Source organism: Oncorhynchus mykiss, chromosome 24 (genome assembly GCF_057628025.1).
Source record: "Oncorhynchus mykiss isolate SJ-2025 chromosome 24, ASM5762802v1, whole genome shotgun sequence".
Classification (NCBI taxonomy): domain Eukaryota; kingdom Metazoa; phylum Chordata; class Actinopteri; order Salmoniformes; family Salmonidae; genus Oncorhynchus; species Oncorhynchus mykiss.
Window position 1 is genome coordinate 7,796,461 of NC_143045.1, and position 27,783 is coordinate 7,824,243.

Below are 27,783 nucleotides of genomic sequence, written 5' to 3' on the forward strand. Positions count from 1 at the left end.
GAACAGCGGGGACTGTGAAGTAACAAAAACATAGGCACAGACACATGTATACACACACATGATAACATACACACTATACACACACGTACATATGGATTTTGCATTGTAGACATGTCGTAGTGGAGTATGGGCCTGAGGGCACACACTTAGTGTGTTGTGAATTCTGTAATGGATGTATTGTAATGTTTTTTTAAATTGTATAACTGCCTTAATTTCGCCGGACCCCAGGAAGAGTAGCTGATGGGGATCCATAATACATACAAATACAGACTGCCTGAGCACACAACATAATGTTCCGCTGCATCCTCCCTCTGCTCTGGCGCCCCAGGCCCACTGATGGAATATTTGTGATAGGCTATTTCTCTCCATACACCTTCATTTGTCTTCTGTTTTGCAGTCTCACTGTATGGCAAGCACATGGCCACTCGGCTCCCCAATATGGCCGACTCACTGAATAACGCTGCTTGGTGAGATGAAGGCTGTCACATAGTGTGGAATCAAGAGATGGTTTCCAGAAGAGAAAAAAAGATGCTGTAATAAAAAGAGATTTTCCTCTGTGTATTTAATTGGTGGCGGACATTGTGTTAGATGAAATGCATTGGCATTTCAATGGACAGTCAATTGGTGGACAGTCCTGGTGTCAATTCTTCTTCATGTGCTTGAAAGGTCATTGTTGCCAATTCACATGAGTTCAAGACAAAGATTCAAAACAATGGGCTTTAAATCGCACAGATTTACCAAATCAAATGCAAGTGGCTCTGAGCTCTGACTGGGCAAATTACTGCGGGAAACAATTTCCCGAACTGTACTCTAACCCTCTTAGCAGTGGGGGTGGGGTGATATCCATGGTTGCTAAGGGCAACGGGGTGAGATAGATGGTGTGCATTTGCGGAGCCGCAGCTGCGCGTCTGTTAATACCAACGCGACCCTCACGTCCCCGCGCAATTCTCAACACTGGGTTGGCTGCTTCAAGGCATGAGGATGCAAGCGGGGATTTAGTTTCAGTGTCTTTTACCGTCTGGAGCAGATTATTACCTTTCTCCCGCACACAGAAACGGATTTAGACACACGAAACAAGGTTTGTATATATTATTCGTTTTTTTCTTGTAGTCTATTATAGTGTTTGTTAAACGCGGTATTAAATGCATATAATGATTAACTCCTGTGATTTCCATTTACCGTTTAATTAACCTTTATAGTCATACAATATGGCTATTGTTGATTAAACTCTTGGATGGGGAGCTCATCTTGGTTTTTGTTGGAGGATCTCAACGTTAAGGGACTGCGAACAGGCTGTTGATGGCTGATACATGCTCGCTCTACGCATATCAACTCTGGGTACATAAAATAGCCTACATAAATTAAATGGTTTTTTTCTGGCATTGCTTTGTTTCGATAACCATTTGTTTGGGGAGACAATTGTGCGCTCAAAAACAATGTAATTTGGTGCCTGAGTCCCTGAGGCTCCTCATTCAATCAACTTCCACGCCATTCGCTAGACTGCCCCCTCACACATTATAAGACAGACTGCCCCCTCACACATTATAATTAAACGCATTCAAGTGTGAATTTAAACGGGGCTAAGTAGGACCTCAATTCCAACATACAAATGTAATCTCTCAGGAGAGGGAAAAACTGGCGCTTGGGATGGAGGTTTCGAGAATGTGTAGTCTAGTCTATCAGTTTCACCACAACAGACAAGCGCTGCATTTGCTGGGAATTTGGCGCTTGAGTTGTTTTCCTCTGAGGATTTCATATTATATTAATCACGTCTGTGTTGCTTCAAGAATTCTCTGAATGTAATATCGCTTCATTCATCGAAAAGATGGCTATAAATCATTTTCCCCCCCGACATGACTTTTGTCTATGATGATGCATTTACGCGTTATAACGCGGCCCAGCTTTCTCAATAGGCAAGCCCATCTATTGTTCGGAATGCGTCTTGGCAGCAACTTGGAAATCATTTCTGTAGTTGTGGTTTAATTAACATGTTGAATTCCCTTACATAGACTATATAGCTCAAACATTTCGAGAGGAAACTATCAGTAAAAACATTTCGATAGACGTTTATTTTTAGGCTAGCCTACACAAATGGGGGGGGGGGGGGGGGGGGGGATTTGTGAATCACGTTAGCAATGCAAATGAGCGTTTGAAAAGGACGGGCACCTGCTGTCTCGAGCATTTGCATTGGCTTTTTCACCAGTGGTCCGTGGACAACATTAGCGTGAGCAACAGTAGTGGAATCGGTGGTTCGCCTTCAAAATAAAAGTCCCCCAATTGAAACGTATTCAAGTTCGACTACATACACAGCCGTGGGAAGTAGACTTGGAAAGTCATCTCCCAAGTTAGTTTGTTATGCGCAATACGAGCTAATATTTGTGTGTACTCTACATGGGTGTCACTGAGTAGGCTGATACCCCATTTCATGGGTACACAATCCATAGGTTAGGCTGTAGGGTGCATTATGAATATTCAATACTCATAATAAACTAGTTAAATAATGTTTAAAAAAAAAAAATAGTAGGTGATTTTCCACAGTCAAAGTCCCGCAATAAGAGCTAAGATGCTAATATGTATGTAAACTCTACAGAGTTATGTTCGGCGGGTGTCACTGAGTAGGCAGATACCCCGTTTCATGGATGCACAATCAATATGTTGTACAGTACAGTGTATTTGGCGGTCGATGCCATTTAAGATGAGGGAGGATGCTTTTTTTGTAGCATGTCCTTATTTAAATTACAGCATATTGGATGACTGTCATTCATATTCCATTCACCCAGCTCAATGTAACATTGATAGGTTTATCCTACTACATGATACCCAACTTTTCCCTGTACCCATCATGAGGTTGCTACAACCTAGTCTATGAATGAAAGTTTACAATGTAGGTGCACATCTAGCTAGCTGATCTAGGGTGTAATCAATAGTCCAACAGTTGCAAATGAGTTTCTGTTGGACAAATTTAGCTATGTCCCGGTTTCCTTCCATTTGCTTCTGTTGAAGAAGCGTTTTTCAACAGAATCGGCAGAATGAATACACCCTTGATCACACGCAAACACATATCACTTTCATAGAAGGGACATCAAAACATCATGATTACTTTGCTCGCTGAATACGGTTCCTACGGAAAGTATTTAAACCCCTTGACTTTTCCCACAGTTTGTTACATTACAGCCTTATTCTAAAATTGGTTTAAAAAAAACAAATTTCAGCAATCTGCACACAACACCCCATAATGACAAAGCAAAATCAGGTTTTTAGATTTTTTTAGAAAATGTATTAAAAAATAAAAAAACACAGAAATACCTTATTTACAGAAGTATTCTGACCCTTTGCTATGAGACTCGAAATTGAGCTCAGGTGCATCCTGTTTCTATAGATCATCCTTGAGATGTTTCTATAACTTCTTTGGAGTCCACCTGTGGTAAATTCAATTGATTGGACATGATTTGGAAAGGCACACACCTGTCTATATAAGGTCCCACAGTTGACAGTGCATGTCAGAGCAAAAACCAAGCCATGAGGTCTAAGTGGTTGTCTGTAGGATTTTGTCGAGACACAGACACACAGACACAGGAAGGGTACCAAAAAAATGTCTGCATCATTGAAGGTCCCCAAGAATGCAGTGGCCACCATCATTCTTAAATGGAAGAAGCTTGGAACTACCAAGTCTCTTCCTGGAGCGGGCCACCCAATCAAACTGAGCAATCGGGGGAGAAGGGCCTTGGTCAGGGAGGTGACAAAGAACCCAACAGAGAGATCCTTGATGAAAACCTGCTCCAGAGCACTCAGGACTTCAGACTGGGGCAAAGGTTCACCTTCCAACAGGACAACAAACCTAAGCACATAGCCAAGACAAAGCAGGAGTGGCTTTCGGACAGGTCTGAATGTCCTTGAGGGGCCCAGACTTGAACCCGATCGAACATCTCTGGAGATACCTGAAAATAGCTGTGCAGCAATGCTCCCCATCCAACCTGACAGAGCTTGAGAGGATCTGCAGAGAGGAATGGGAGAAACTCCCCAAATACAGGTGTGCCAAGCTTGTAGCGTCATACCCAAGAAGACTCAAGGCTGTAATTGCTGCCAAAGGTGCTTCAACAAAGTACTGAGTAAAGGGTCTAAATACTAATGTAAATGTGATATTTCCGTTTTTTGTTTTTAATACAGTTGCAGCTGTCTTTGACCAGGCGAGAAAACCTTTCCAAGCTAAACCTTCATATCATGACTGCTAACCACTACACACAGTCTACGTCGTGGTCACCATATTAGCTAACATGTAGTCAACATAGCTACGAGGACTAACGTGTTTGTAAACCAGCTACAATCATGCAGTACAGTATACAATCATTAAGCAGTTTAGCAGTTACGGGCCCGGTGACAATAAATTAATTAAACCAAAAGCTTACCTTGACTTGGAAGAGTTTCATTGTTGGATAGCCATGGCCAGCTAGCTAACATAGCATCCCTCTCTGTTTGAGCCAGGTTTTGAGTAGGTTAAACTAGCTAGCTGTATTCACTAGCTAAGTGAAAGTTTGTAAATACAACCGAATGTAGCTAGCTAGCTCCCTCTCTCTTGCTCTCTCTCACTGGCTTCTCCTTAATTTTGGAATAATTTAATTTGTCCAAAACTATTCAATTATTGTCTTTCTCTCCCTTTGAGTCAACTACACACCACATTTTATGCACTGCAGTGCTAGCTAGCTGTAGCTTATGCTTTCAATACTAGATTCATTCTCTGATCCTTTGATTAGGTGGACAACATGTCAGTTCATGCTGCAACAGCTCTGATAGGTTGGAGGACGTCCTCCGGAAGTTGTCATAATTACTGGGTAAGTCTATGGAATGGGGTGAGAACCGTCAGCCTCCTAGGTTTTGTATTGAAGTCAATGTACCAGGAGGAGGACAGAAGCTAGCTTTCCTCCGGCTACACAATGGCACTATCCTATAGAGTGCTGCTTTTCTACTGTAGAATTTCATTGTAAAATAGTGTTTTAATCAATTATTTGGTGACGTGAATATATGTAGTATAGTTTTATCTAAAAATCCTAACTTTTTTCACTATTTTTATTTTTATGAAATTTACTGAGGAGGATGGTCCTCCCCTTCCTCCTCTAAGGAGCCTCCACTGAAGTAGCAATGGTGGAAAAAGTACTCAGTTGTCAAACTTGAGTAAAATTTCTTATATTAAGGAAACCAAATGTTTTTTTTTATTAACGGACAGACAAGGGCTTACTCCAACACCCAGACATAATTTACAATCACAGTATTTGTATTTAGTGAGTCCGCCAGATCGGAGGCAGTATGGATGACAACACGTAAAATAGTAAAGTAAAGTATAAATACACCACTGTTATAAGTAGGCTATGCAGTGCAATTTCAATATATATATATATGATAATTGTTTTGGGGGGGTGGGGGGGGTGCATTTTTGTTTACTTTATATAACAACATTCCTAAAAATAAAAACATCTAGTTCCAACTGTGGAATGATTCCACATTTTTTTTAATCCGTTTGCTTCATTTTATAATGGGGGACTTTTATTTTGAATGGGAACCTCCGATGCTACTATTGTTGCTCACGTTAATGTTGTTCACGACACACTGGCGGCACCCCACCCCCTCTCTCATTAGAATGATCTTCTATTTCGGCAGCGCATGATTGGAGCTCACAGCTAAACTCAATCGCAGCGTCTAAACCCCCTCGCGCTTACTGCTGGTTTAATGTAACAAAGGGAGAAGAGTGCTCAGATGAAAACGGGACAAAAAGGCTAAAGCGCGCGATTGTCCTTGTGGCAGGACATGTAAGCGTGGTCTCCACTCCCCCCACAGACGCTCGTTCCTTTTCACGCAGTAGTATCCTTACTCGGAAATCCGATTAAAATGTGTTATTGGCATCGTGCTCCTCTCAAAATACAAGACAGTTGTATTACAAAGTATGTTACTCTACTCATTTTACGTCACATGCATCTATAGGGTCCGTTTGATTAATCGAATATTCCTAAGTATGTGAGTGGTTTACATCAGCAGGTGCCCCTCTGGTGTTTTAGATTGGAGACAAAATAGATTCGTTCAAATTCTCAGCTGGATGATTTATAGAAATCTGTACTAATCTATAAAAATAGTATAACCATGGGATGACATAGCTACGTTACAAAATAACCCACTGCCGACTGGAAAACAAGGTCAGCACTCCACAGCACATGATGGGAGATAAAGGGGTTGTCTGTGGTTGAAAGGGGGGAGGGGGGACTCAAGTCTATAGAAAATCATGGCCAGAGAAAATAGGGCATGTTGTTACTTTCTGTTTTGCCTATAACCTTTACTGATGTTATGATGCAATTATAAACTATTTCCCTGATAAACATTATCACGGTGGCTTGTTATGTCTATAAATGTTAAAATCAGCTATGCCTCGTGTAGATTTTCGTAAAATAAAACACAAGAAATCCAAGCTCTGTTTCTTTGTCATTGTCCTTTATGGAGATTTGCTTTAGATGTTCTGTTTTTCACTCGCCTCTGCTGTCATTGCATGTTATTGTTCAACCTTACTAGGATGTCAGCTTGTTTTTCCTGGATACTAAAGCCCAGACATAAACTCTTCAAATAGTGCTGAATTGTAAACAAAACCACAAATCCTATTTTCTAAACAGCAATGCTCTCTAGCATCTAGGTGACAGGAGTCAGACCCTTGTGGCAACATGAGATTATCTGGAGCATGTTATGCCATGTGTTTATTCCCCTATGACTGCTCCGGGCCATTCATGTCATTTCCTCATTCTTCAAAATGGCCATTGCCCCTCACATAGCATTTGTCACGTTACATTATGTTGGTTTGTGCTTGGATGCATTGGCTTTAAAACCATTTGAGCAGGCCTTTGCTGTTGTAGAGATGCACTGTGTATTCTATCAGCTCTGTCTGGAGTATCCAAGACTAAGTAATGGACTGTCTGTGTTGTTGATTTATACATTTAATCCCTTCTCATTTAATTTCCACCAGGTTCGTGGCCCTCATTCTCACTACAGAATATGATGCAGAGGCCCTCCTCTCCAAAGGGAAGTTGGATGGGAATACTGCCATACGTGTCAGCTCGTGATCAATGAACTCAGTCCATTCAAGCACTAAAGGAACTAACCTGAACTACTGAAGAAAAAGTGGGGATATAACGACACAGACATCTTTTTGCGGATATGGCGGCGACAGATGCATGTTCAGCGCCTGTACAGGAAGATGGCACCACCACCACCGAGACTAAAACAGAGGTGGAGCCCAAAATCTCAGAGACTGTCACAGAGGCTGTCACGGAGGCTGTCACGTCTCCACCCGAAGACGCACATCCAGCCGGGGAGACCAAACAGAGCACAGAGCAGCCGGCCGATGGCAAAGCTAAACAGGCCTCTGAGAATATTTTCTCTTCCTTCCTGAATAAGAGTGGGCTGGGAAAAGTCATGGGAGGGAAGAAGAAGAAGGAGCAGAGCACAGAGGCTGTGGAGGCTAATGGAGAGGGCAACACAGAGCAGAAAAAGGCCTCTGACCAAGCAGAGGAGCCGGCAGCCAATGGCACAGAGGCAGCGGCTGAGGACCAGGCCATTGAGAAAGCTCCGGAGAACCAGGTGAAGGTCCGATCCAAATCCTTGGACAGGTTAGAGGACCCTGGGGCCCTCAATGCCACAGTGGACCAACTGGAAGATGCCCCGGCAGCAGAAGGATCAGAGAAGCCTGCGTCTAGTGCAGCGACCAAACACATTAAACGCTGGCATTCCTTTAAGAAGCTTATGGCCCAGAAGAGTCACAAGAAGAGCACAGAAGAGTCTAAGGAGGCTGAAGGTAGCGAGGGTGCATCTGGGGGCACGCCTGGTGACTCAAGTACACTGGACTCCAAGGCTTCAGAATCCAGTGGCCAAAAACGGTGGAAACTGAAAAGGTCATGGACATTCCAGGGACTGAAAAGAGACCCGTCAGTCGTAGGCATCAGCAAAGCCGCTACGGGTGAGAAGGCGGAAGGTGAGGAAAATGCCACAGAAAACGATGAAGCGGCTGCACCTGAAACAGACGAAGCCAAGGCACAGGTAGACGGCGAAACACAGGAGAAGACCAACACAGACGGAGAGGAGGAAAAGGGAGCCACCGCCGCCCCACACAAATCAATGAACCAACACGCAGATGACATTTGGACCTCCTTCAAGAAACGCGTGATCCCCAAGTCCAAGCGGTCAGCAGACACGGTGGCTGCCAGCGGGGGGGAGGAAGGTGCTGCCGCATCTGAACCGGCCGAGCAGACGGAAGAGGCAGGCAAAGAGCAGGCCAAGTCGGCCAAGGCCAAGCGAACACACTTTAACCGCGCCGTTTCGCTGAAAAACTTCATCATGCGAAAGGGGAAAAGCACCAGCGTGGACCAGGGAGACGGAGCTCCGAAGGAGGGTAAGGAGGCGGCAGATGGGGAGGCGAAAGACACAGAGGACGAGGCTGCCCCAGCTGGCACGTCTGACAGTCAGCAGGCGGCAGACGGGGAGGCGAACGACACAGAGGACGCGGCTGCCCCGGCTGGCACGTCTGACAGTCAGCAGGGAGAAGCTGACGCTGCCCAGGGCGAGAGCAACGACAAAGGAGAGGCTCAGGTGGCCAATGAGCACACAGTCACCGATGGAGAGGCAAAGGAGCCCGCAACGAGCACACCGTCTGGTCCTGAGCCAGAGAAGGCCAACTCAGCTGAGCCCGCAGCACCGGCAGAGCCTGCGGCAGAAGTGAAAACCAACTGTGAGAATGGTTGCTCGAATGGCACGCCCGAAGAAGAAGCCACACACAATCATGAAACGACCCTGAAAAAGGACGGACCAACAGACGAGGCCAAACAAGAAAACACCAACTCGTCGATGGACACCAAGATCCTGAACCTCGGCACAGGAAATGCAGTAGTCCAAAGCGGTGAGTTTGCAGCAGAAATAGACTGTGGTGATGATCTCCAGCAAAATGGAGCTAACATGATGACAGAGGGCAAATTAGAACTAGGGACTAGCTTTGAGTTAGAGGCCGGGGGGGAGGGACCTTCTCAAAATGGAGGGTCCCATTCTGAGTCAGGGGAGACCAATGCTGAGCCACATGACCAAGAGGAAGCGCGGAAGAGGATGCTCTATGAGGCGGCTGCATCCATCATACAGACAGTTATGTCAGCGGCCACTGAACAGTTAGAGAATGAGAAGAACTTCCTGGACAATGGTCTAACGTGTTCTCATTCTGCCAATAATGGGAATTACCCCAGATTTCGTCATTGAGCTTTTACTCATTGAGCAGGGTTCCCCCCCAGTTATGGTGCTGGGTGAAGCTTTAAGTGGAAGCATAGTGTAGTTATGTGATACTGAAATCCATTCACCTACTTTCATGCAACACGCTGAAATCCCTTTAAGGACACTCAACGCTGCAGTAGGTAACATGAAGCATGTAAATAGTCAGCAAAAGAACCACTGAATTTAAGGATTACTCATAGGTATCCATGTCACAGCACACAATAGAAAGGTCACTGTGTATAACAAGGTCTCTTCAATATTGTTGGGAAAGCGGGTCAACTGACGTCAATGTTTTGTCAATCAAAGGATTAGTACGTTTTTTTTTAAAAGTGTCACTTGGGCTGTCCAGGAACAAGATTAAGCACCTTTCTCCCTGAGGTACCAGTTTATCGATGAAAGTAGTTTTTACCTCACATGTTTGATTCACAGTTTTCAGTCAGCGACCATGTCTACAATATTGTTATTTACCCTATGGAGTAAGTAGAATATGCTGTGAATCTGTGTCCAATAGTCTTGAGTAATACTAACACTTAAAACCTAAGATTATCTGTCAGCACCTTGTCTGCTACTAATTAAACGTTTTCTTTGAATGTTATGATTTAAATATATATTTTAATATATTCAATCTTTTCTGTTATCATTCACCAGAAAAAAAGGCGGGAAACGTGTGACGACACACAAAGAGGATTAGATCTGCATGGGATTCGTTCAGCGAGGAGCTTTGATCCCCCCCCCCCTCCCCCTCCCCCCAAAACCGGAATAATCACATGTTTACGCCACAATTCACCATGGTGAGAGCGATGCAATCCATATAGATGAAAAAAATACTCCAAAGCAATAATTCAGTCATCAATCAGTGCAGTTCTTGCTTACCATTCCATGATCAATGTAAATGTTTTGCTTGTCCTCTACTAGTGAGATTTTATATTGTCAAAAAAAGGAAAATGTTACATCCTTGTCAAATGTTAATCTCTATGATCTCTCATTCCAGAATAAAAAAAAGACTTAGTTTTATATCAATTGCCATTTTATTTGTAGTTTTGTCAATAGATATTTCAAAGTGCACCCGAGAGAGAACACATTTGAAATGATTGCCCCCCAATGTGGATTAATGAAGTAATGTGTTCTAATCTCTTTCTGTGTTGTTTTTAGACTGTTGTGTACATGAATAAACCACCATAAAATATTACATCAAAAAATGGTTTGTTTTTTTCTAAACACATCTTCTCACTGTAACGCAGTATTGATGTTTTGTTGATCAATGATGTCACATGTTCGCCAGCAAATTGTCAAAAACTAGAACAATAAAAGATGAAAGTCGCACAACTAAAGAACCTTAATTGCGGAGGCTATTTATGCATAGAATGTTGATGTACAATAAATGGCTGCTTATATATACACTTAGGAAGGCATTATTAATCCTACATCCTTTTACCTAATAGAAGGTTTGTACATGATGTATTAGCTGGAGTACTTCAATTTCACATTGAATAGCGTCAAGTGATGTGCTCACTCACGAGTAAATGACTTGTTTCAGAAAGTCATGTCTGCTATAGTCTGTCACTGCCCTGGCAGTTGAGGGACATCTCTGTTACCGTTCTGTAAATGCGCTCAATGCAGAACTATCCATGAAATCACCACCATACTGTTGTCTGTAAAAAACTAAATCTCTGGGATTAAGTTATTAGAGAGATGAGAGACAAGAGCATATTATAAAACAGACATTAATCCAAGATAATAGCTACATATTATGTGACGTTATTGGCTAGCTAAACACACGGAATGTGCATAAAATGGTAACCTGCAGTGACAGACAAATACAGGGTGGCATCATTGACATGGGATGTTACCCACAAGCCACAGCCATCCAAGGAATGTAGACCTCATTCACCTAAAAAGGTGTTTATGACATGGATCATTACATCGTCATTACATTCCTGTTCTGACAAATGGCAAATCAATCAATCAGGACAAATAAAGGTGATATTGTTGTTTTCGTATGCGTGTTAGCGGTTCATTTATTAACAAACAAAGGCTCACAATATGACTTAAAAGGTATTTTTGGCAATATAACAACTAATACAAAGTGGCAGCTGTAAGAAAAACACCATCATTATTGGATGTGCTGACCAGATAGTTGGTTGTTATCCGTGGGAACAGACACAATAAAACAGTCCTGCAGTGACGCTGCTCTGCCCTCAGGCAAGTCCACTGTGTGTTGACTATGTCTGGAGAATTACACCCGCTTAGATAACGGTCACTCTAAAAGGCTGCTGTATGAGGAAACAGAACAGTGAGATGTCACTAATGGCCATTTTTTTGTAGAAGAACGAAAGAAAAAGGGTGAACCGGGGACTGTAGTGCAGTGTGTGTGTGTAACAGTGAAAGAGAGAGAGACAGACAGACAGAGAGATCAAAAGAATGAGTGTGTGTGGGGAGTGTTGTAAGGGAGTGTGTATGATTGTGCTGCATATTGGAGAAAGAACATTGCGGAAATCACATTTAAATCACATTCTGCACTTCAGCTACGTAAACAGTGAAAGGCAAGATACCATTTGTAGTAAATCATCTCGAATGAAAAAAAAAACAAACATATCCATGAAAATATAAATAAAAAGGCATACAAAAAAAAGAGAAAGAAAAGTAGTCTGCTCATTACGTCATAGTTTATCCCATCGTATTTACAACCGCTGCTTACAAAGCTCATAAGGAAGGGATAACAATATCCTTCATACACAGACGTAAGGTTGTCCAACGTGCTGCACTGTCTCTTGTCTGCAGTACGCATCGTCTCCCTTGCGTCTATTCCATTTTGGACATCTCAAATTTGGTTGTTATGGTCTCCTGTGGGGGAAACAACGGCATAGTTGGAATGACTTTCCAAAAAGGGACATGAGTGTTATCTTCTCTAAAATATGAAATAATCATCATCGGAAAATATCCCTTCCATCGACACTCCTACTAGCTTTATTTGACGTGGGGGTGAAGAAAAAGCAAGACAGAAAAAGCTCCACCAAAACACCACCCTTTCTGCAACCTCTCATTGTTCAAGCCAGAAAGAAAACAGGGTGGAGGTATAAACAGGCTGATGTGAACATGACCAGCTTCTGCTCTTTAATAAGCATGGAGCTGGCACCCCCTGCAGTTCACGCCAGGAATAACACATTGTCTTACCTCATCAGAGTCCAGCAGAGGTGGGAGTGCACTGGAACAGAAAGGAAAACATGTTCGATTCATTTACAACGTCTTCTCATCAGAAAATCAACTATGCTTTCTGTGCTTGTTTCACACATCGTCATAGAATGTAAACTGATTTCATAGCTTGAGAGTTTCAATGTTCTTACCATGTAATAACCACCATGTAATACATTTCTCGTCAAAATGATTATAATATCACTGTCAATAATGGTTAATGTTACTAACATTTCTGCAACTTCAATTTGCTTGCACTTACACATCTGACATTGAAGAGGGGATATTCTCTTCGACCCATTTCAGATCTTCATCCTGGGGAGGGAGGGGGGAGAAGCATTTCCTATCACCGAGGCAACTTTCTCTGAGCCGTAAAATGTCATTTATATCCTATATTCTTAGCATGGGTGGTACCCTGTGGTACGGAGAAGGCCCTTACCACTTTGTTGGGCTTGGCTGTTCCATTTGCCTCGGACTTCAGACCCCTCATCTTCACCCCCTCTGGAAGTACACAAAATTAGGACAGGATCAGAATCACAGATTACGGTTGGCCGAGTCAAATTGCGTTCTATCCAAAAATGGCTGCTGGGAGAGAGAACCAAGGTACATTCATTCATCCCATAGATTATCAACACACTATGGAAGTGTCACAACTAGGCCAAATAGCTCTAGCTAAGTATCAAGCCATAGAGTATGATACTGTATTTCCTCCTCCAATTAACCATACGCAGTATCAACTTGTGTTCCGGTGGGTGAAATACCAAAACAGCCTAATACAGCAGTTACCCTTACCAAATGTATCATTCATCAGCTGTTCCTTTTCCTCGTCGTCACTCTCATCGTCCACTAGGGGGCTGAAGGCATATCTAAAGGGGAACAGGACATGACATCACAGATCAGGGGCATGTTCAACAGGACACAACGTTGTTGGAACGTTCAGATAGCATATTTTTTATGCAGAACAAACATTCTTCTCTGACATACAGAAGAAGGAATCACGTCGGCTCTATTCATGGGATTCCTATTGGCAACGTTCGACAACATGGTCCACTTGGGCTCAACTCCATCTCAATTCATTTGAGATGATTTGGACATCGGATTTCTCCATTCGATTGCAATTTCATGTCCTGAATTGAACCTAACCTAACACACTGAAGGATTCTAGCCAGTGCCTCAATCCCTAGATTCGAAATCAAACACGACTTTGGTTTGTGACAGGGTTGAGAGGGTTTTGGCCGTGTGTTGATTTGTTGAACTGTTTAGCTGTGACCTCTAACCTCTGGTTGTTGGCCGAAGGCCTCCACAGGAACATGATGACCAGAAGGATGGTGGAGAAGAGGAACCGCCAGAAGGCATCTTCTATCCACAGCTCCTTCCAGTCCTAGAGAGATAAGCAGAGAGAGTGAATAAGAGAGAGATAGGAAGAGAAAGACGATCTTCCGAATGCCAAATACCAGTTCACTAGAGGTCAACTGTGTGTATGTACGCTAGCCTCTCGGATTTGCCATCAACTCGCTAAAGGGGCAGGATTTGGTCTACCAACGGGGCACAGAAAATTGGTTACATTTCCTCGCCATCAAAATGTGCAAGAAAAAATATCATGTCTAGCTTTCATTTCAGTGATTGTTAGCGAGCTGGACAAAGTAGATCCATTATCCTTTCTACCCAGTTTCGATTTTGGTTTTAGACATTTTAAAGTATATTTAGTTTGATTACTATTTTTACTGAAGCCACACATGGGCTGGATGCGGGCCTTATGTCAGACACCCGTGGCTTATTAAGTAATGTGGTAAACAAACATGACTCACCGACTGGCACTTTGAAAACTTGAAGGTCTTTGTCGTCCAGATAATGAAAATTACCGAGGCTGCGGAGTAAAACAGTGACAGGCCAAATATATTAGTGAATGTTTGTAATCATGGGCACACCAGGGTGTATAGTACATGATGCATGAAATGTCTCTGTTAAGTGGTTGCAGTAGCACATCCGCAGACAGCTCCTTACCAATAACGGCGAATATGAGGGTGTTGGTAAAGTGGCGATACAAGGAGAGCTTGACCACGTTTCTTCGGAGGCGAAGGAGCTTCATGGTCTGAGCCAGGCTGATAAAGATGTGATTGGCTGTCAAGGACTCCAACATAACCCCAGGACACACCCCACTAACAAACAGCCCACCTTTGAAATACAATTCTCAACAGAAACAGTTTACCCAATAATACCAGTCTTCTTCCATTGACTGTCAACATAACCAACACAGAAGAGTTTGCCTACCTTGTCAACTGAGCTGATATACCCTAACGTAACCCCAAGCTAATCAGGTTGTAAGGGTGTAAGTGTCTGAGGGTAGTCAGCCATTATCTCATTACTCAGGAGTTGAGCTCCCCTCTGCCCTCTATAGCCAGGTTAAGCACGGCTGGAAAACCTGGTATGGTCTTAGTCATCGCTATACTAACTGGTTTTCTGGTTAACTAACTGAATCCACTAAAATACTGTTCTGTCAAACTGCAGGAGAAAATGATCGTCGGTGAGAATAAAATGATGAAGTTATTGATAGCCTTGATATAAGTGGCCCTGTAATTAAAAATGTAATTAATCCATGCGACTATGGCTCCCTCTGATGTCTAAATTAATCTTTGTGAGGCGGAGCATATTTTGTGGAAATATTCCCTTCTGGGTTATTCCCTTCTTTGATACAAAGGCAGGTGAGGTGAAAATAGAAGGAGAAGGGTTAACATCAACTACCACCAAGGCACTGGCGCGCACAGGGATAGGGATTACAAGAAGTGAGAGTGCTGGGAGAGGAAGGCAGAGGGGGATGGAGAGAGTTGTGCAGAGGGGTACAGTACAGGATATCCACCAGCAGAGGGTAGTGTCGAGCACAGCCAAAGGAATAGCAGCCAGCAGCACCAGATCATCTTCAGCCTAAAAGGGACAGGGAGAGGAACGGAAACACAGCGGGGCAGCAGAAAAGGAGGGAGTGGCAGAGGGAGGGATCACCGTCACATACTCTTCAGGCAGCCATGCAGATAGATAAACACCAAAAGGTGTAGAACCAAACTGCCGCTCGAAGAGGGTTGGAATAAAACTGGTTTGATCAATTATGAGAGACACTGGTAAAATGGAGGAGGATATCAGAGTAAGCTTTAGAAACACAACTCAATACAAGCATGCCCAGAGAGAGAGAGAAACAACAACAAAAAAAAGAGTCTGAAAAAAAGAGCTCTTAATACTGACAGACTAACTACATACAGTGACTACTAGACTAACTAGCTGACTGGCAGACAGGCAAGACTGACGGCCTCCGGTAATGGCTGACCACTCCAAAAGGATATCCACCACACAACACACGAGTCAGTGAACGCCAGAACAATGTCACACAGTAGTCTGCTACTACCCCCTTGACCCTGTGAGAAAGACAGGCAAACACTGACAGTGGAATGACGGTACTACTACACACACAAGATTCCTGGCATCCTTTGACCAAAGATGAAGATATTCAACAAAGGGCATCATGGCATTGTTTGGTTTAGCTCCATATCGAAAACTTACCAACGTGGTTGAAGAGTCTAGTTACAGATAGGGCAGGTGGACTATATATTTTGGGGGAATACTGGAGATAGCATGTTGATCAGAAAGGAGAGAGACCAGACTTACCGAATTGACCCTCAGGATTCCCTCGACAACAGAGAATATAAGGTAGAGCAGTCCCACCCCAACCACCCTGTGTAACAATGCACCAAGCCTTGGCCTAGGGAGAGAGAAAGAGAGAGAGAGAGACAGGCAGGCAGGCAGAGAGAGAGAGACAGACATAGACAGCGAGAGAGAAAGAGAGAGAGGGAGAGAATTGGCAATAGAGTTTAACACTCTCCATTGTCCTCTTGACCTGTTATGAAGGGACAGACTCACTTGACAATTCCATAACCAAGACTGGCGATGATGACGAGCACACGGGCCAGGGTCCTCTTCACTGCTGATAGGACCTCCGCAAACACTACTGCCCCCTGGACTGTTGGGAAGACACAGAACACAAATAATGCTTATTAACAGAGTACAACAGCACTTTTAGCACCGCACTAGGATCTACTGCGTCTTACCCAATTCCAACCATGCCCACCAGGAGGATTTAGCTAGAAAAGCATAGATGTGTGCTTAGGTGTGTCCATGAAAAATGTGCACTTAAACCACACGTAAACTCCCTAAAAATGCCCAGTACAGACAAATATGTTTCCCCCCCCCCCCCTGCCCGTACAGAAAAAACACATTAATTTCACATGATCACGTGTGAAGTGTTCCAAAAACACTTTTTTCCACATGTGAAATCATGTGGGTTTTTCTGTACGGGTGTGTGTCTCCGCCTCCTGACCTGAGAGGCCGTCGTAGCGGATGCTCTGGAACTCGGCGTAGTACACGGCCTTCTCCAGCATGCCCAGGAAGATGACCCCGCCGATCCAGAACTGAATCCTGAGCAGCTCTCTCCAGTAGCAGGCTGACAGGCCCAACCACAGAAGGCCCAGCAACACATAGATGACACACATCACCATGTAGAACTGCAAAAGGGACAGTTAGTTGAGCTGGCAAGGAACTAGAGAGTCTGTATTGTCTGATAAGCTATGTCCTACAGGCACACAGCTTAGATGCTATGTGTATGTATCATACTACATGTAATGAAGATGTAATGTAGAGTGTTTTCCATGTAGACAACTTATCATGGCAGAATTGACTTACGATCATTAGAGGCCATTCCGAAGCTGAGATGTAGTCATGGGGTCCTTTCATACTGACTTGCACTGCAGGGGGTGAAGAACATAACAGGGATATTAGCCTATTAGCTAATGTAGTTTTAATGTATTGGACTCAGGATTCATGTGAGTGGTGGAGATCCTTACGTTGGATGTTGCAGTTCTGTGTTGGGACAGAGTCAGTGGCAGCGCTGCTCTTCTTGATCTCTTGGATGTGGACGATGAACATGTAAGGGCCATCATCCCAGGTCTGGGCCACTGCATCAAAGTGCTGGGATGCAAACTGCTGAGGGCCCAAAAACGTGACTTTTTTTTTGTTGCACTGAAACATGCAAAAAAATAATCCCTGCTCGGGGGGGAAATGCTGGTTTTAACATGATCAGTCTCTGTGTGTAAAATAAAAAAAAGTGGTTAATGTGAACCCAACTCACAGCTAAAAAATGTAAAGAAAGCAATCCAATGTTATCTGCTGCCTAAACTTTACTGCAAACAATACACTAATATTACAGTTAGCCATGACAGCCTTTATAATAGAACGCTTGTGACCACACACATAAATATTGCACTTGGGGAAAAAAATATCTTAAAGTAGAAATAGAATGAAACAAACAGGCATTCTATTTTTGCTCTATCATAGTGGCCACTATAGACATCGTGCACAAGGCTACATGTGTGCAAAAGTAACATTTACTGAGTACAAAAAAAGTATAATCCCCCCTCACACACACACACACATTACTGTCATGTTCAACACAACAAAAACAATATATTTGGGCTACACTGTATATTATTACATTGTACACTTTCTGCCTGTGGACATCTGTTCTACAATGTGCCAGTAAAAGTGAGAAAGAGGGAAAGTGTGTGGTGTTCCTTCCACATCAACAGTGGCATCCAGCTTAAGCCAGGCCCAGCTCCAGCTACACTTGATCCCTGAATCCACTTGTCTACCAAGCGACGCCTCATTGTCACCTAATTCTCTCATTCTGAAAATTATCCATATTCTGTAGAGGGAAAACATTAGTTAATAGATAGTGGTTAGTTCGTTATCTAGTTAACTAGTCAACATTTCACACAGAGTGCCAGGGTCCAGTAAGCAACTAACGCGTTAAAACTTGAGGAGCGGCAAGGAGTCGTATACCAGTTAATACTACAGCGAATTGGTTAGGTTACTAATGTTAGCTCATCTGATGTTGTAATGTTAGCTAGCTAACGTTAGTTGTCTGACTTTATTAGCAAGCACATTTTCACACCATAAACTCAATTTTGATCAGATAAGTTGGCTAATGTGGCTGGCTAACGGAAAATTCGATCCAGCTAGCGAGATACTTAACAATGCTAATAACGTTACTCTCTTGCGGGAATTCCACTAATGGTCCATATGTTGCTGCTGCTCATTCCGTTTGCTCGAAAATTGATAAATGGTTAAAAAAGTAAGAGACACGTACCAGCTCTACTGGTACTGCTACTACCAGGAGTACTGCTACTACCAGCAGTACTACACCTGCACCTGTCGACGACACAAGTTGCTCTGCTTCCACGAGCACATCCAATGCTAGCATCAGTAATTCTACATTGTTAGACCAGTTAGCATGGACACTGACAGTTGTAAACCGGATGCAGCTGAAGAGCTACTGCCCCCTTACCCGGGAAAGCACTGAACAACAGACAGGGATGTTGGACCATCGAAGAGGTGCAAATATGAGAACTACATTGTTTTGGGGTTCACTTATATTGTGAGTAGTGCCTTTCATCAGCCGCAGTGTGTTATATGTGCAAAAGTACAATCGTACAACTTTCACTCTTGCGCAGACATTTAAAAACCAAACATGCCCATTTGAAAAATAAACCATGGGAGTTTTTTGAGTGAGAATTAAGACGACTTTTGAGTAGTAAGACATGTATAAAAGCAACAGATAACGTAAACTCGTACATCGCCTTGGTCCGTACAATTGCCCTTATTTTAGCGCCCCAAAAACGTAATACTTCCAGATCAACTGTAATGTCAATACCATTGTAAAGCCAAATTTGTCCCCTTTCCAACATAATCAATTACATGACATAAACGCTGCCCGTTTCTGCTTAATTCAAGCAGGCAATGAGCCCGTCGGCTCTTTTAAAAAATGGCGGGTGGGGAAGCGAAACTAATGCGTGATAGTGAGGAGAGATGTTGTGTGGGAAAATAGCTTTTTTTCCACTCGATCTGTTCAACTTATCACCTCTAAAATGTAAATAAAATACTATAAAGAGTTTATATAATGTGTCATTACATACCTATTTGAAGGTTTGTGTCGAATTTGAATCGGGTTTTTGGGGCGGTGCTAAAGTGATCTTAGAAGTAAACAGCGGCTTTGAGAATGATGATCGCATGCAATAATGACAACAAAAAAAAAATGACTAGGTATCCCCGTACCCCGTCACTGTCCATTTCTTGTTTTTAAAGGATGATAATTAGCAAATAAATGCATTAACAATCCTACAATGTGATTTTCTGGATTTTTTTTCTCATTTTGTCTGTCATAGTTGAAGTGTACCTATGATGAAAATTACAGGCCTCTCTCATGTTTTTAAGTGGGAGAACTTGCACAATTGGTGGCTGACTAAATACTTTTTTGCCCCACTGTATTTTGGATTTAAAACTGCGAATTTCGCCGAAAGGTGACTAGTTTGCATCCCTGAAAGTGGTGCTGGGGAGTTTAGGAGCATAGAGTTACATTATAGGATCTCCATGTCTTGGAGAAACAGGCAGATCAGTCAAAGAACATTAGGAAATAGCTAGCTGAACAAATGTTTTCCTAGTGGTACAAGAAATGAAGAAAGACAATGAAAGAAAGTGTGTTAGTATATCAATATCCAGGCACGCTGTTTGTTTAGCCAACAGGTATGTAAGCCATACATATCTTCATTCTGGCATGGAAACACTCACCACTTCTTTCTTTGCAGCGGGGGCTGGGGCTTTCCCTGTGGCCACAGTTGTCTCTGCTTTGACTGGGGCATTTTTCTCAGCAAGTGCCTAAAATAAATCAAATATAGTGGTTCACCTGATTTCCCCGACATAGAGGCCTTTTGCTAGGCTGAGAAATCACAGCACCCACTTGCCTTATTCAAATGCATCTACAGTACATTTTCAAACATTTTGTATATATTTGACTATGATATCAGATTGTGTTTGAATTGTGAATTTACCTCCTTTGGATCCTCATTGCTCCTTTTCCTTATCGCTTGGTCCTTGTCAGTGACAGGCTAAAACAGGGGGATACAGAGACAGTCATTCAAATAACACCTTGGTGAATTACTGTGTTACTATATGCACCTGCATGCTCTATTTGTATGCAAAACCTGTCTTGCTTTAGCCCACTGACCTGTTCATGAACTGGCTCAGTAAGCCTAGTCGGCTCCTCAAATTTGTTGAGAGAGAGCTGTTACAGAAAACAAAGCAGAGTAGCAACCATTAGACAATGATACGCCATGAACACCTCCATAATATAGCCTCGCCATGAGCTGCATTGTATACGAACATACTTACTCAGAATTACACTTCCTAATGATCAGTTACAAGCTGCTATATTCAGGTCACACTTTAGTGAACAAACAAACTCAGGAAGACAATGTGAAAGAGTGAGGTGGAACACATAATGAGGTTGTGGTATTTGCAGTATGCTTTTTCCAGCACTTTATTTCCCTGAACTGATTGGTTCTACCTGCCATTTAATAGGAAGTTAGTTACTAGCAAAGTGCTGTTATTTAGAAACAAAGAAGTAATGCATAGGTCATGAATGTGTTATTAATCTCACAAAACCAGACATGTAGCTCTGAATATTGCAATATGTGGCATTGCTGTAGAGTCTGGCTTGACTGTGTAAATAAAATGTTACCATGTAAATGCCGGGATATTTCTGTAAGGTACAATAAAATAAAGTGCCACCATGTTTTCTTATGAGACCCTCCATTGCCACATACTGTACCTCAATGTGGGTCATGGTCTGTTTGCACTCAATGACAGGGTACTGGTGGAACACATAGAACCCACTTCCTCCTTCCTGTTTCACATCTGTCGTCCTGAAGTAGCTCCCTGCCTTCAGAGGCTGCAAATCAAACAGGTATGATAAACTTAATAAGTTAATAAGTATTTGCACAAACCACACTGTCTATGCAGTCATAAAACAAATCATAAAAAAGCTAATGACACCGCGCCACCCCCACCCCATCAAGACACTATTGCCGGTTGTTAAATTGAGAACATCAAACTAGCTGAAAAAAGGAAAAGCTGGAGAGTTTATGGAATACAACAGGTACATTTAGTCCAGCGTGAACGAGCCCATTCAGAGTGCAGTTAGTTTCCAAACGAGAGAAGAACTCACGTCGAGACTGAACACCTCGTCGAAGCAGCGGGAGCTCCTTAGGTACCAGGAGAGGTTGAGTTTAACCGGAGGGTCACAGTGTTCCGTCAACCCTGGAACAGTAGACATGTTATGAAAACAACTTGGAGCTCTCTCCAGATCTGTTCCTGTCTGAGGGCACTACTTCCTCCCACTACTACTTCCTCCTCCAACAGGTTTTCCCACGCTCTTACTGTATACACAATAAAGTAGCATATTGTATTCAGTAATGCTATCATACAAATATCCTGTATTGACAGAATACCATCCTACAATACTAGTCAGAGGAAGGGCAATCATGTTCCTGCAATATGATATTCTAAAAGGTTCAGTAAATTTCAGAGTTTTTTTTCCTAACTTGCAGAACATAAGAGGTTATAGCCTACTTACATTTCAGCTGAATGCTAGTATTGTTAAACATAGTCTTGGTGAAGAGGAAAAAGCTCTGCTTCTTTGTAGTTTCCTGTAACACAAGCGTGACAAAATGTCAAACATCTGAGTACTGCAATAGATTTTGACAACATTTAGATAGTCAATATTCTGATTAAAACAGCTGTTGGGTTTTAAATGATCTGAACAAAATAGCTGAATAGTTTATTAAGATATGTAGGTAGGCGTGATGGTGAGCCAATATGTCATATTTGCCCAGGGGCAGGTAGTCTATGAATCAATGGATCAGATCACTTATTAATACTTGTATTGACTAGTTCTAAACAACATCATATTGACTAACACCGATAAGGTAAAATAATACGGATAATTTGGCCGGCCTAATCAAGTGAGAACGATACAGTGTTACATTGTTTATAATACAGTGGAAGCGGTTACAATGTTATATTGTTGTAATCGCCAGAACCGTGCATAAACCGTAAAACTGAGGCAAGCGTCGTCTCAATGCCTTCCGAAGATTGCGACAGTATATCAACTGTTGAAATAGTTTCATCTGGCTGAACTAAACAATGTTCTTAACAAGATATCATAAGGTATCTAGGCTACCGGTAATGCTTTGATAGCATGATACGCACAAGACAACTTACACTGTTGGCGGTCAAGGTCCATTTACCCGGCTCTGACACTGCATTTAACGGGCGTGTAAAGTGGATACAAATGAATAAGAATAGCACTTTTGTCAAGTCCCATGTCAATAACCCTGTTTTCATGGCGCTCGCCATTTGTACCAGGAAGCAGCCACACGACAATTTCGCCCCTGCTTCCTCCTTCCTGCATCGGTCCTTGGTCTGACATAACCATGTAGGCGGTCTTCCGTGGACACCAAACGGGAGAACACAGTGTAGCTTATTTTTTCCCAAAACGTTTCCCCTCGTTTCAGACATCTTCATTGTATGCAATTTGTAGGTTATTCAAATCGGTCTATGTATCGAATGGAAAAAATCCATTCTAGCTAAAATTTAATATGGCATGAAATCCTACATGAAAGATGTGTGTAAAACAGCATCAGTTAATGCACTGAACATTAGGCCGATGTACCCTCATTTCATCATTGTGTTACATCTATGTGAATCAAACATAATAAAAGTGTCCTTAAAATGTTCAGAATAAGTCTCATCCGTAATGTCATCAATAGGGAAATGACAGTCATTCTTGACATCGCGCTACGGGTTATAGGACCCAGAGCCATTCCCGACCTGTCTCTCCCTATGGTGCGCACTTCTCTACTGGGCAGGGGTGTGGAGTTCTGATGCATTGAAAATAACTCCTTGCAAAACAGGTTTTTTTTGTACCCAATAGGAGTGCCATCACGTCAGTCTCTGCCGACTTCAGCGAAGCATTTGATCCCTGTAAGTATTCTTCTCAAATTAAGGCAATCTAATTTCCTTCATACGTTTATCTGACTGTTTCATGTTGGTTTGTTTTGTCTGTGTTTTGTCTGTTTGTGCTGCTTGCCAATACAGGCCAGTGAGAAAAGTTTTCAGAGGGAGCACCAAAACCAATAGCATACCGTATTATAGCTTGCTTTCTCTGTTGTCGCTTTTTTTGTTTAATCGATCAGATGTTTGATGATTTTTTTTCTCTCTTGACTTTTGTAGATTTCCCCCTGCTGTCCCTCATCAAGATGTTTCTGGCTAAAAAACTCATTGGTGGCATCCTGGATGTTGTGAGGTAGGCACTACAGGTTCTGTTTGCACTAACAAAACTCCTTTTGACACACACACACACACACACATACATACAGTCAGCATACTGACTTCATTCATGACTTTGCACACAGTTTTCATTAAATAGAAATAGGTCCTTGTATTCTCCAACAGCAACATCGACCCCAGTCAATTTGTGCCATCAGATCCTGTGAGTAAAACCTTTTAGCGCCTATTTTCTTTCATCACAAGTTCAGAACATCATAGTCTTATGAACATTTTAGAAGTAAAACTACTCTTTTGAACAAATTAGCCACAGCTCTGTGTGTGTGTGTGTGTGTGTGTGTGTGTGGGGGCTTGCATGCCAGACTGCAGTGAAGAGGGATGTGTGTTCGTGCTAACAGAACCCGTTCTGTGTTTGTGTCCTAGCCCCCACCACGCAGACCTCTGGCCTACGTGGAGCAGAATGAGAATGACGAGGAGAGACAGTTTCGCAAGGTGTTCCAGCAACTCGCTGGGGATGTAAGTACTTATTGTTTTTCAACATACTCCCTCCTACTACTCTCATATCTATTCACCTCTGAACCTACTGACCTTTCCTATCCTGTTCAGAGACGAGCCCAGATAAGTCAAGTCAACAATGCCTCTCATGCTTGATTCTAACTATGAGTCATTGAGAGATATTCATCTTAGGCTTTTGGCCATCAAATACAGTGCTATACGTGTGTCATTTATATAATTGGGCAACTTGTTGAATGTTTTAAAGAGGCAGTTTTCATTATGTGGATATCCACAAGGACAACACACAGTTGTTAAAATAATGTCCATTAACCCACTGTTAGTGGTTTAGTGTAATGGAGTGCAGAACAACAACCAGTGGAAATTAAGTTACCATATTGTGTGTGTGGTGTATTGTCTTTTGAAGTAGGCGCAGCCAAATATCCATGGCATGGATGGTCATTTCATTTATTGGCTGATGGTACACTGGCACAATCAGTGAAACCCTGTATCCCAGTTAACTCTTGTTTGCATTCCAAACCCTTCCCTACACCCGTTCACCCTGCTTCATCTGGAGCCGGTCTTCAGAATGTGATTCATCCATCTATTCAGACATGGTGAATTTGAGGCTTCAAATGTGCTCTCTGTCATTGCACTGCTGCCAACCAATAGAAGCCTTTTGGAAGAGTACAGTAAAGAGCTCCAGTTGGCTTAAATCATTGATTCCACCCCATTGGTTATGGTGATTTAAGCCCAGGGCTCCACAGACAATCCCCTTCTCTACAGCTATACTCACAATGATTCACTGCTGTTGGATCAGGCAGTGGTGGAGTTTTGATGACAACCCAACCCTGGTTTATTCCACAAACAGGAAGTGGGACTGGTACCTCCTCTATGTGCCTCCTACCATTGTCTGACATGGCGGCTCTCCTGTCTGGTTAGTTTTGTGTGGGTGGGGTGTAGATTGTGAGAATCATAGATAGTGGTGGATACATGTTCTACTGGTACGGTCAGCTGGTTTGACTTTTTAAATTGATGACTAGCCGACCTCATTGAGGCCTTAATCATAAGGGGAGGGAACACAAGCTGCATATGGAATGAAACCTAAAGACATGCTGTACCTGCTGCAAATGTATCTGCCAAAGTTTTGAAGTTGTTACCATCACTTTGGTTGTTCTGATATGTCACGTAAACACACAAATACAGAGAACTATGTATTTGGTCCATGATTGTACCCATAAAACACCTGTGGAAATGACTTATCATTTATTACTTAATGATAAAAATCTGTCTTTCTGCCCCTGAACAAGGCAGTTAACCCACTGTTCCTAGGCCGTCAGTGTAAATAAGAATTTGTTCTTAACTGACTTGCCTAGTTCAATCAAGGTTACATAAAAACATTTTGTTTCAGTGTCCTTTTGTGAGCTGAGTTGTGACGCAAATACATGGAGGCATATTTACCTGTGGATCTCTCTGTGTATTATAGGACATGGAGGTGAGCCCCACTGAACTGATGAACATCCTCAACAGGATCATTGGCAAACGTGAGTCCTATTCTTACACAAACACCATGCGTGTGTCTACAGTATACTTGTCATTGCATTCTTTATAGTATTTAGACCTCTGTGTGCATGTACCTTTTGTTCGACAGCATGTATATGCATGCCTTTTTGTATCTATGTGCTCTCTGTACACACACACACACACACACACACACACACATTTTACTCATATCTAGATTCCTCTTGTACAAGACTGGTTCCATGGAATGGTTTACTTTGTTGTATTGAAGCAGTGGTCTGTCTGTGTTAATTTCAGGTTCTGACCTGAAGACTGACGGCTTTAGCATCGAGTCATGCAGGGGCATGGTGGCTGTCATGGACGTATCCTTCCACATCTGTGTTTGTATTAAGATGGAGGACTATACTACACTATCAGAGTAGTTGATTATTTTTTTTTTTTACCTTAACCCTGAGCACACAGAGTGACAGCACAGGGAAGCTAGGTTTCCACGAGTTCAAGTTTTTATGGAACAACATCAAGAAATGGCAGGTGAGTTTCAGTTCTCTTGTTCTATTTTTGACAATCGGCACCTTGAACTACAATTGATTTACATGTATTTGCAAGGTGTTCATATAACACCCCATACAACTTCCAATAGTCCTCTTACTCCACTACTGTAAGAATGTTGTTTTTATGTCATGTTAAAACACTCTTAATAAAAGGTGCTGCCAACTTTGACCTCTCGGTGTGACCTTACTTCCGCCTCTGTTGCAGGGCATCTACATATCAAATGACGCAGACTGCTCAGGGGTCATCTCCTCACGAGAGCTGTCCGCTGCCTTCAAATCTGCATGTGGGCTTAGAAATCATGACAACCGGAACATGGAATTGCATATTTCGTTGTCATCATAAGGCCTTTATAACAGTGTCATAAGTGACAACAAATGCTGATGAAAGCTAGCTTTTTTTTCCTACATATGTGTTTGGTCTCATTGGTGTCTCTCTCTCTCCTGTTATGTCCGTGTTCAGGTTTCCCTCTCAACGACCAGCTCTTCCAGTTGATCGTTCGCAGGTACAGTGACGAACAGGGCAACATGGACTTTGACAACTTCATTGGGTGCCTGGTCAGACTGGACGCTATGTGTCGTAAGTGACTGATCCTCAACGCTCCCCTGCTCAGTCCGATTATGTTCTTGTTTTCAGACTATTTACTTTTCATGACCCTTCAGTAATAGTGTTTTGTGTATTTTCAGGAGCCTTCAAGACTCTGGACAAAGATAATAATGGAAAGATCAAAGTCAACATCCAGGAGGTAAATTAGTTTTCACTATTTCCTCGGCAATTAAACCGTGTGTTTTAGGGACCATTTTTCTGATTAATGAATGGATATAGACACTGAAATGAAACCTAAATAACCACACCACTTTTTGTGTTTTGCTTTCTCTGCAGTGGCTTCAGTTGACCATGCACTCATAAAGCATCAGGGAAATCCTACAAAAAGACTGCCTTCATCTCTCTCTCCTTAAGATTTTTATTTCAAAGTACCATTGTTATTGTTTGCAAACATTCATTTGTCGTTCAGTCATGAATGTTAATTAAATTCATCACTAGATGGCAGCATTTGCAGCAACACCGGGAAAGCACAAATCTACTTTCTCTCCATTAGTCCAAATGAAAAAAATATAATAAGGTAGTTCAGTTCTCCTTTTTGTCAGGCAACACATTTGTTAGTTAAACATTCTGTATTGCTATGTAATATATACATTCTAGTGCTCAATAAAGGGCCAATATTACGCAATACTTGCAGCTGTCTCATTACCATTTCTACATTTTCTGCTTTTTCTCATTTAAAGAATTGACCTCTCATATGTTTGAAGATTACTTTAATCTGTTTGTTGTATTGTGGTTATTTGACTGACTTTTGAAAACCAGGTCAATAATAAAGTTGATTGTTCTCAAGGACAACAACCACCCGAGCCACTGCCTGTTCCCTCCGCTACCATCCAGAAGGAGAGGTCCGTACAGGTGCATTAAAGCTGGGACTGATGAGACTGGAAAAACAGCTTCTATCTCAAGGCCAGACTGTTAAACAGC

At 42.5% G+C, this 27,783-nt stretch overlaps 3 protein-coding genes across 8 annotated transcripts; 2 read left to right on the top strand and 1 right to left on the bottom strand.

Annotated features, from left to right (window-relative positions):
- Positions 1-728: 728 nt before the first annotated feature.
- LOC110503611 (uncharacterized) lies at positions 729-10,481 on the top strand. 2 transcript variants are annotated; one of them, XM_036962055.2, is made up of 4 exons: positions 932-1,078; positions 4,752-4,829; positions 6,998-8,923; positions 9,931-10,481. In XM_036962055.2, exons 3-4 carry the CDS (start codon positions 7,189-7,191, stop codon positions 9,951-9,953), a joined length of 1,758 nt encoding a protein of 585 aa, XP_036817950.2. In that variant the 5' UTR covers positions 932-1,078; positions 4,752-4,829; positions 6,998-7,188; the 3' UTR covers positions 9,954-10,481. The 2 variants fall into 2 exon arrangements, with proteins under 2 accessions (XP_021437707.3, XP_036817950.2); XM_021582032.3 differs by lacking the exon at positions 4,752-4,829 and having other exon boundaries at positions 729-1,078.
- Positions 10,482-11,271: 790 nt separating this feature from the next.
- Positions 11,272-22,831, bottom strand: tmem87a (transmembrane protein 87A). 4 transcript variants are annotated; one of them, XM_090218177.1, is made up of 21 exons: positions 22,630-22,831; positions 21,983-22,055; positions 21,575-21,666; positions 21,179-21,298; positions 20,576-20,632; positions 20,400-20,456; positions 20,140-20,226; positions 17,361-17,496; positions 17,200-17,261; positions 16,838-17,021; positions 16,381-16,480; positions 16,129-16,222; positions 15,326-15,396; positions 14,479-14,585; positions 14,283-14,341; positions 13,752-13,855; positions 13,267-13,340; positions 12,914-12,975; positions 12,737-12,789; positions 12,457-12,487; positions 11,272-12,126 (listed from the first exon to the last, which is right to left on the bottom strand). In XM_090218177.1, the coding sequence occupies exons 1-21, from the start codon at positions 22,762-22,764 to the stop codon at positions 12,085-12,087; spliced, it is 1,800 nt and encodes a 599-aa protein (XP_090074303.1). In that variant the 5' UTR covers positions 22,765-22,831; the 3' UTR covers positions 11,272-12,084. The 4 variants fall into 4 exon arrangements, with proteins under 4 accessions (XP_090074303.1, XP_090074301.1, XP_090074302.1 ...); XM_090218175.1 differs by lacking the exon at positions 15,326-15,396 and adding an exon at positions 15,805-15,878; XM_090218176.1 differs by having other exon boundaries at positions 17,361-17,499.
- Positions 22,832-22,849: 18 nt separating this feature from the next.
- On the top strand, positions 22,850-27,487 carry LOC110503612 (calpain small subunit 1). Of its 2 annotated transcripts, none has more exons than XM_021582035.3 (11): positions 22,850-23,391; positions 23,641-23,713; positions 23,863-23,899; positions 24,118-24,210; positions 25,673-25,730; positions 26,005-26,069; positions 26,170-26,238; positions 26,464-26,542; positions 26,719-26,835; positions 26,943-27,001; positions 27,139-27,487. In XM_021582035.3, exons 2-11 carry the CDS (start codon positions 23,667-23,669, stop codon positions 27,163-27,165), a joined length of 651 nt encoding a protein of 216 aa, XP_021437710.1. In that variant the 5' UTR covers positions 22,850-23,391; positions 23,641-23,666; the 3' UTR covers positions 27,166-27,487. The 2 variants fall into 2 exon arrangements, with proteins under 2 accessions (XP_021437710.1, XP_021437711.1); XM_021582036.3 differs by having other exon boundaries at positions 22,947-23,391; positions 23,843-23,899.
- Positions 27,488-27,783: the final 296 nt, after the last annotated feature.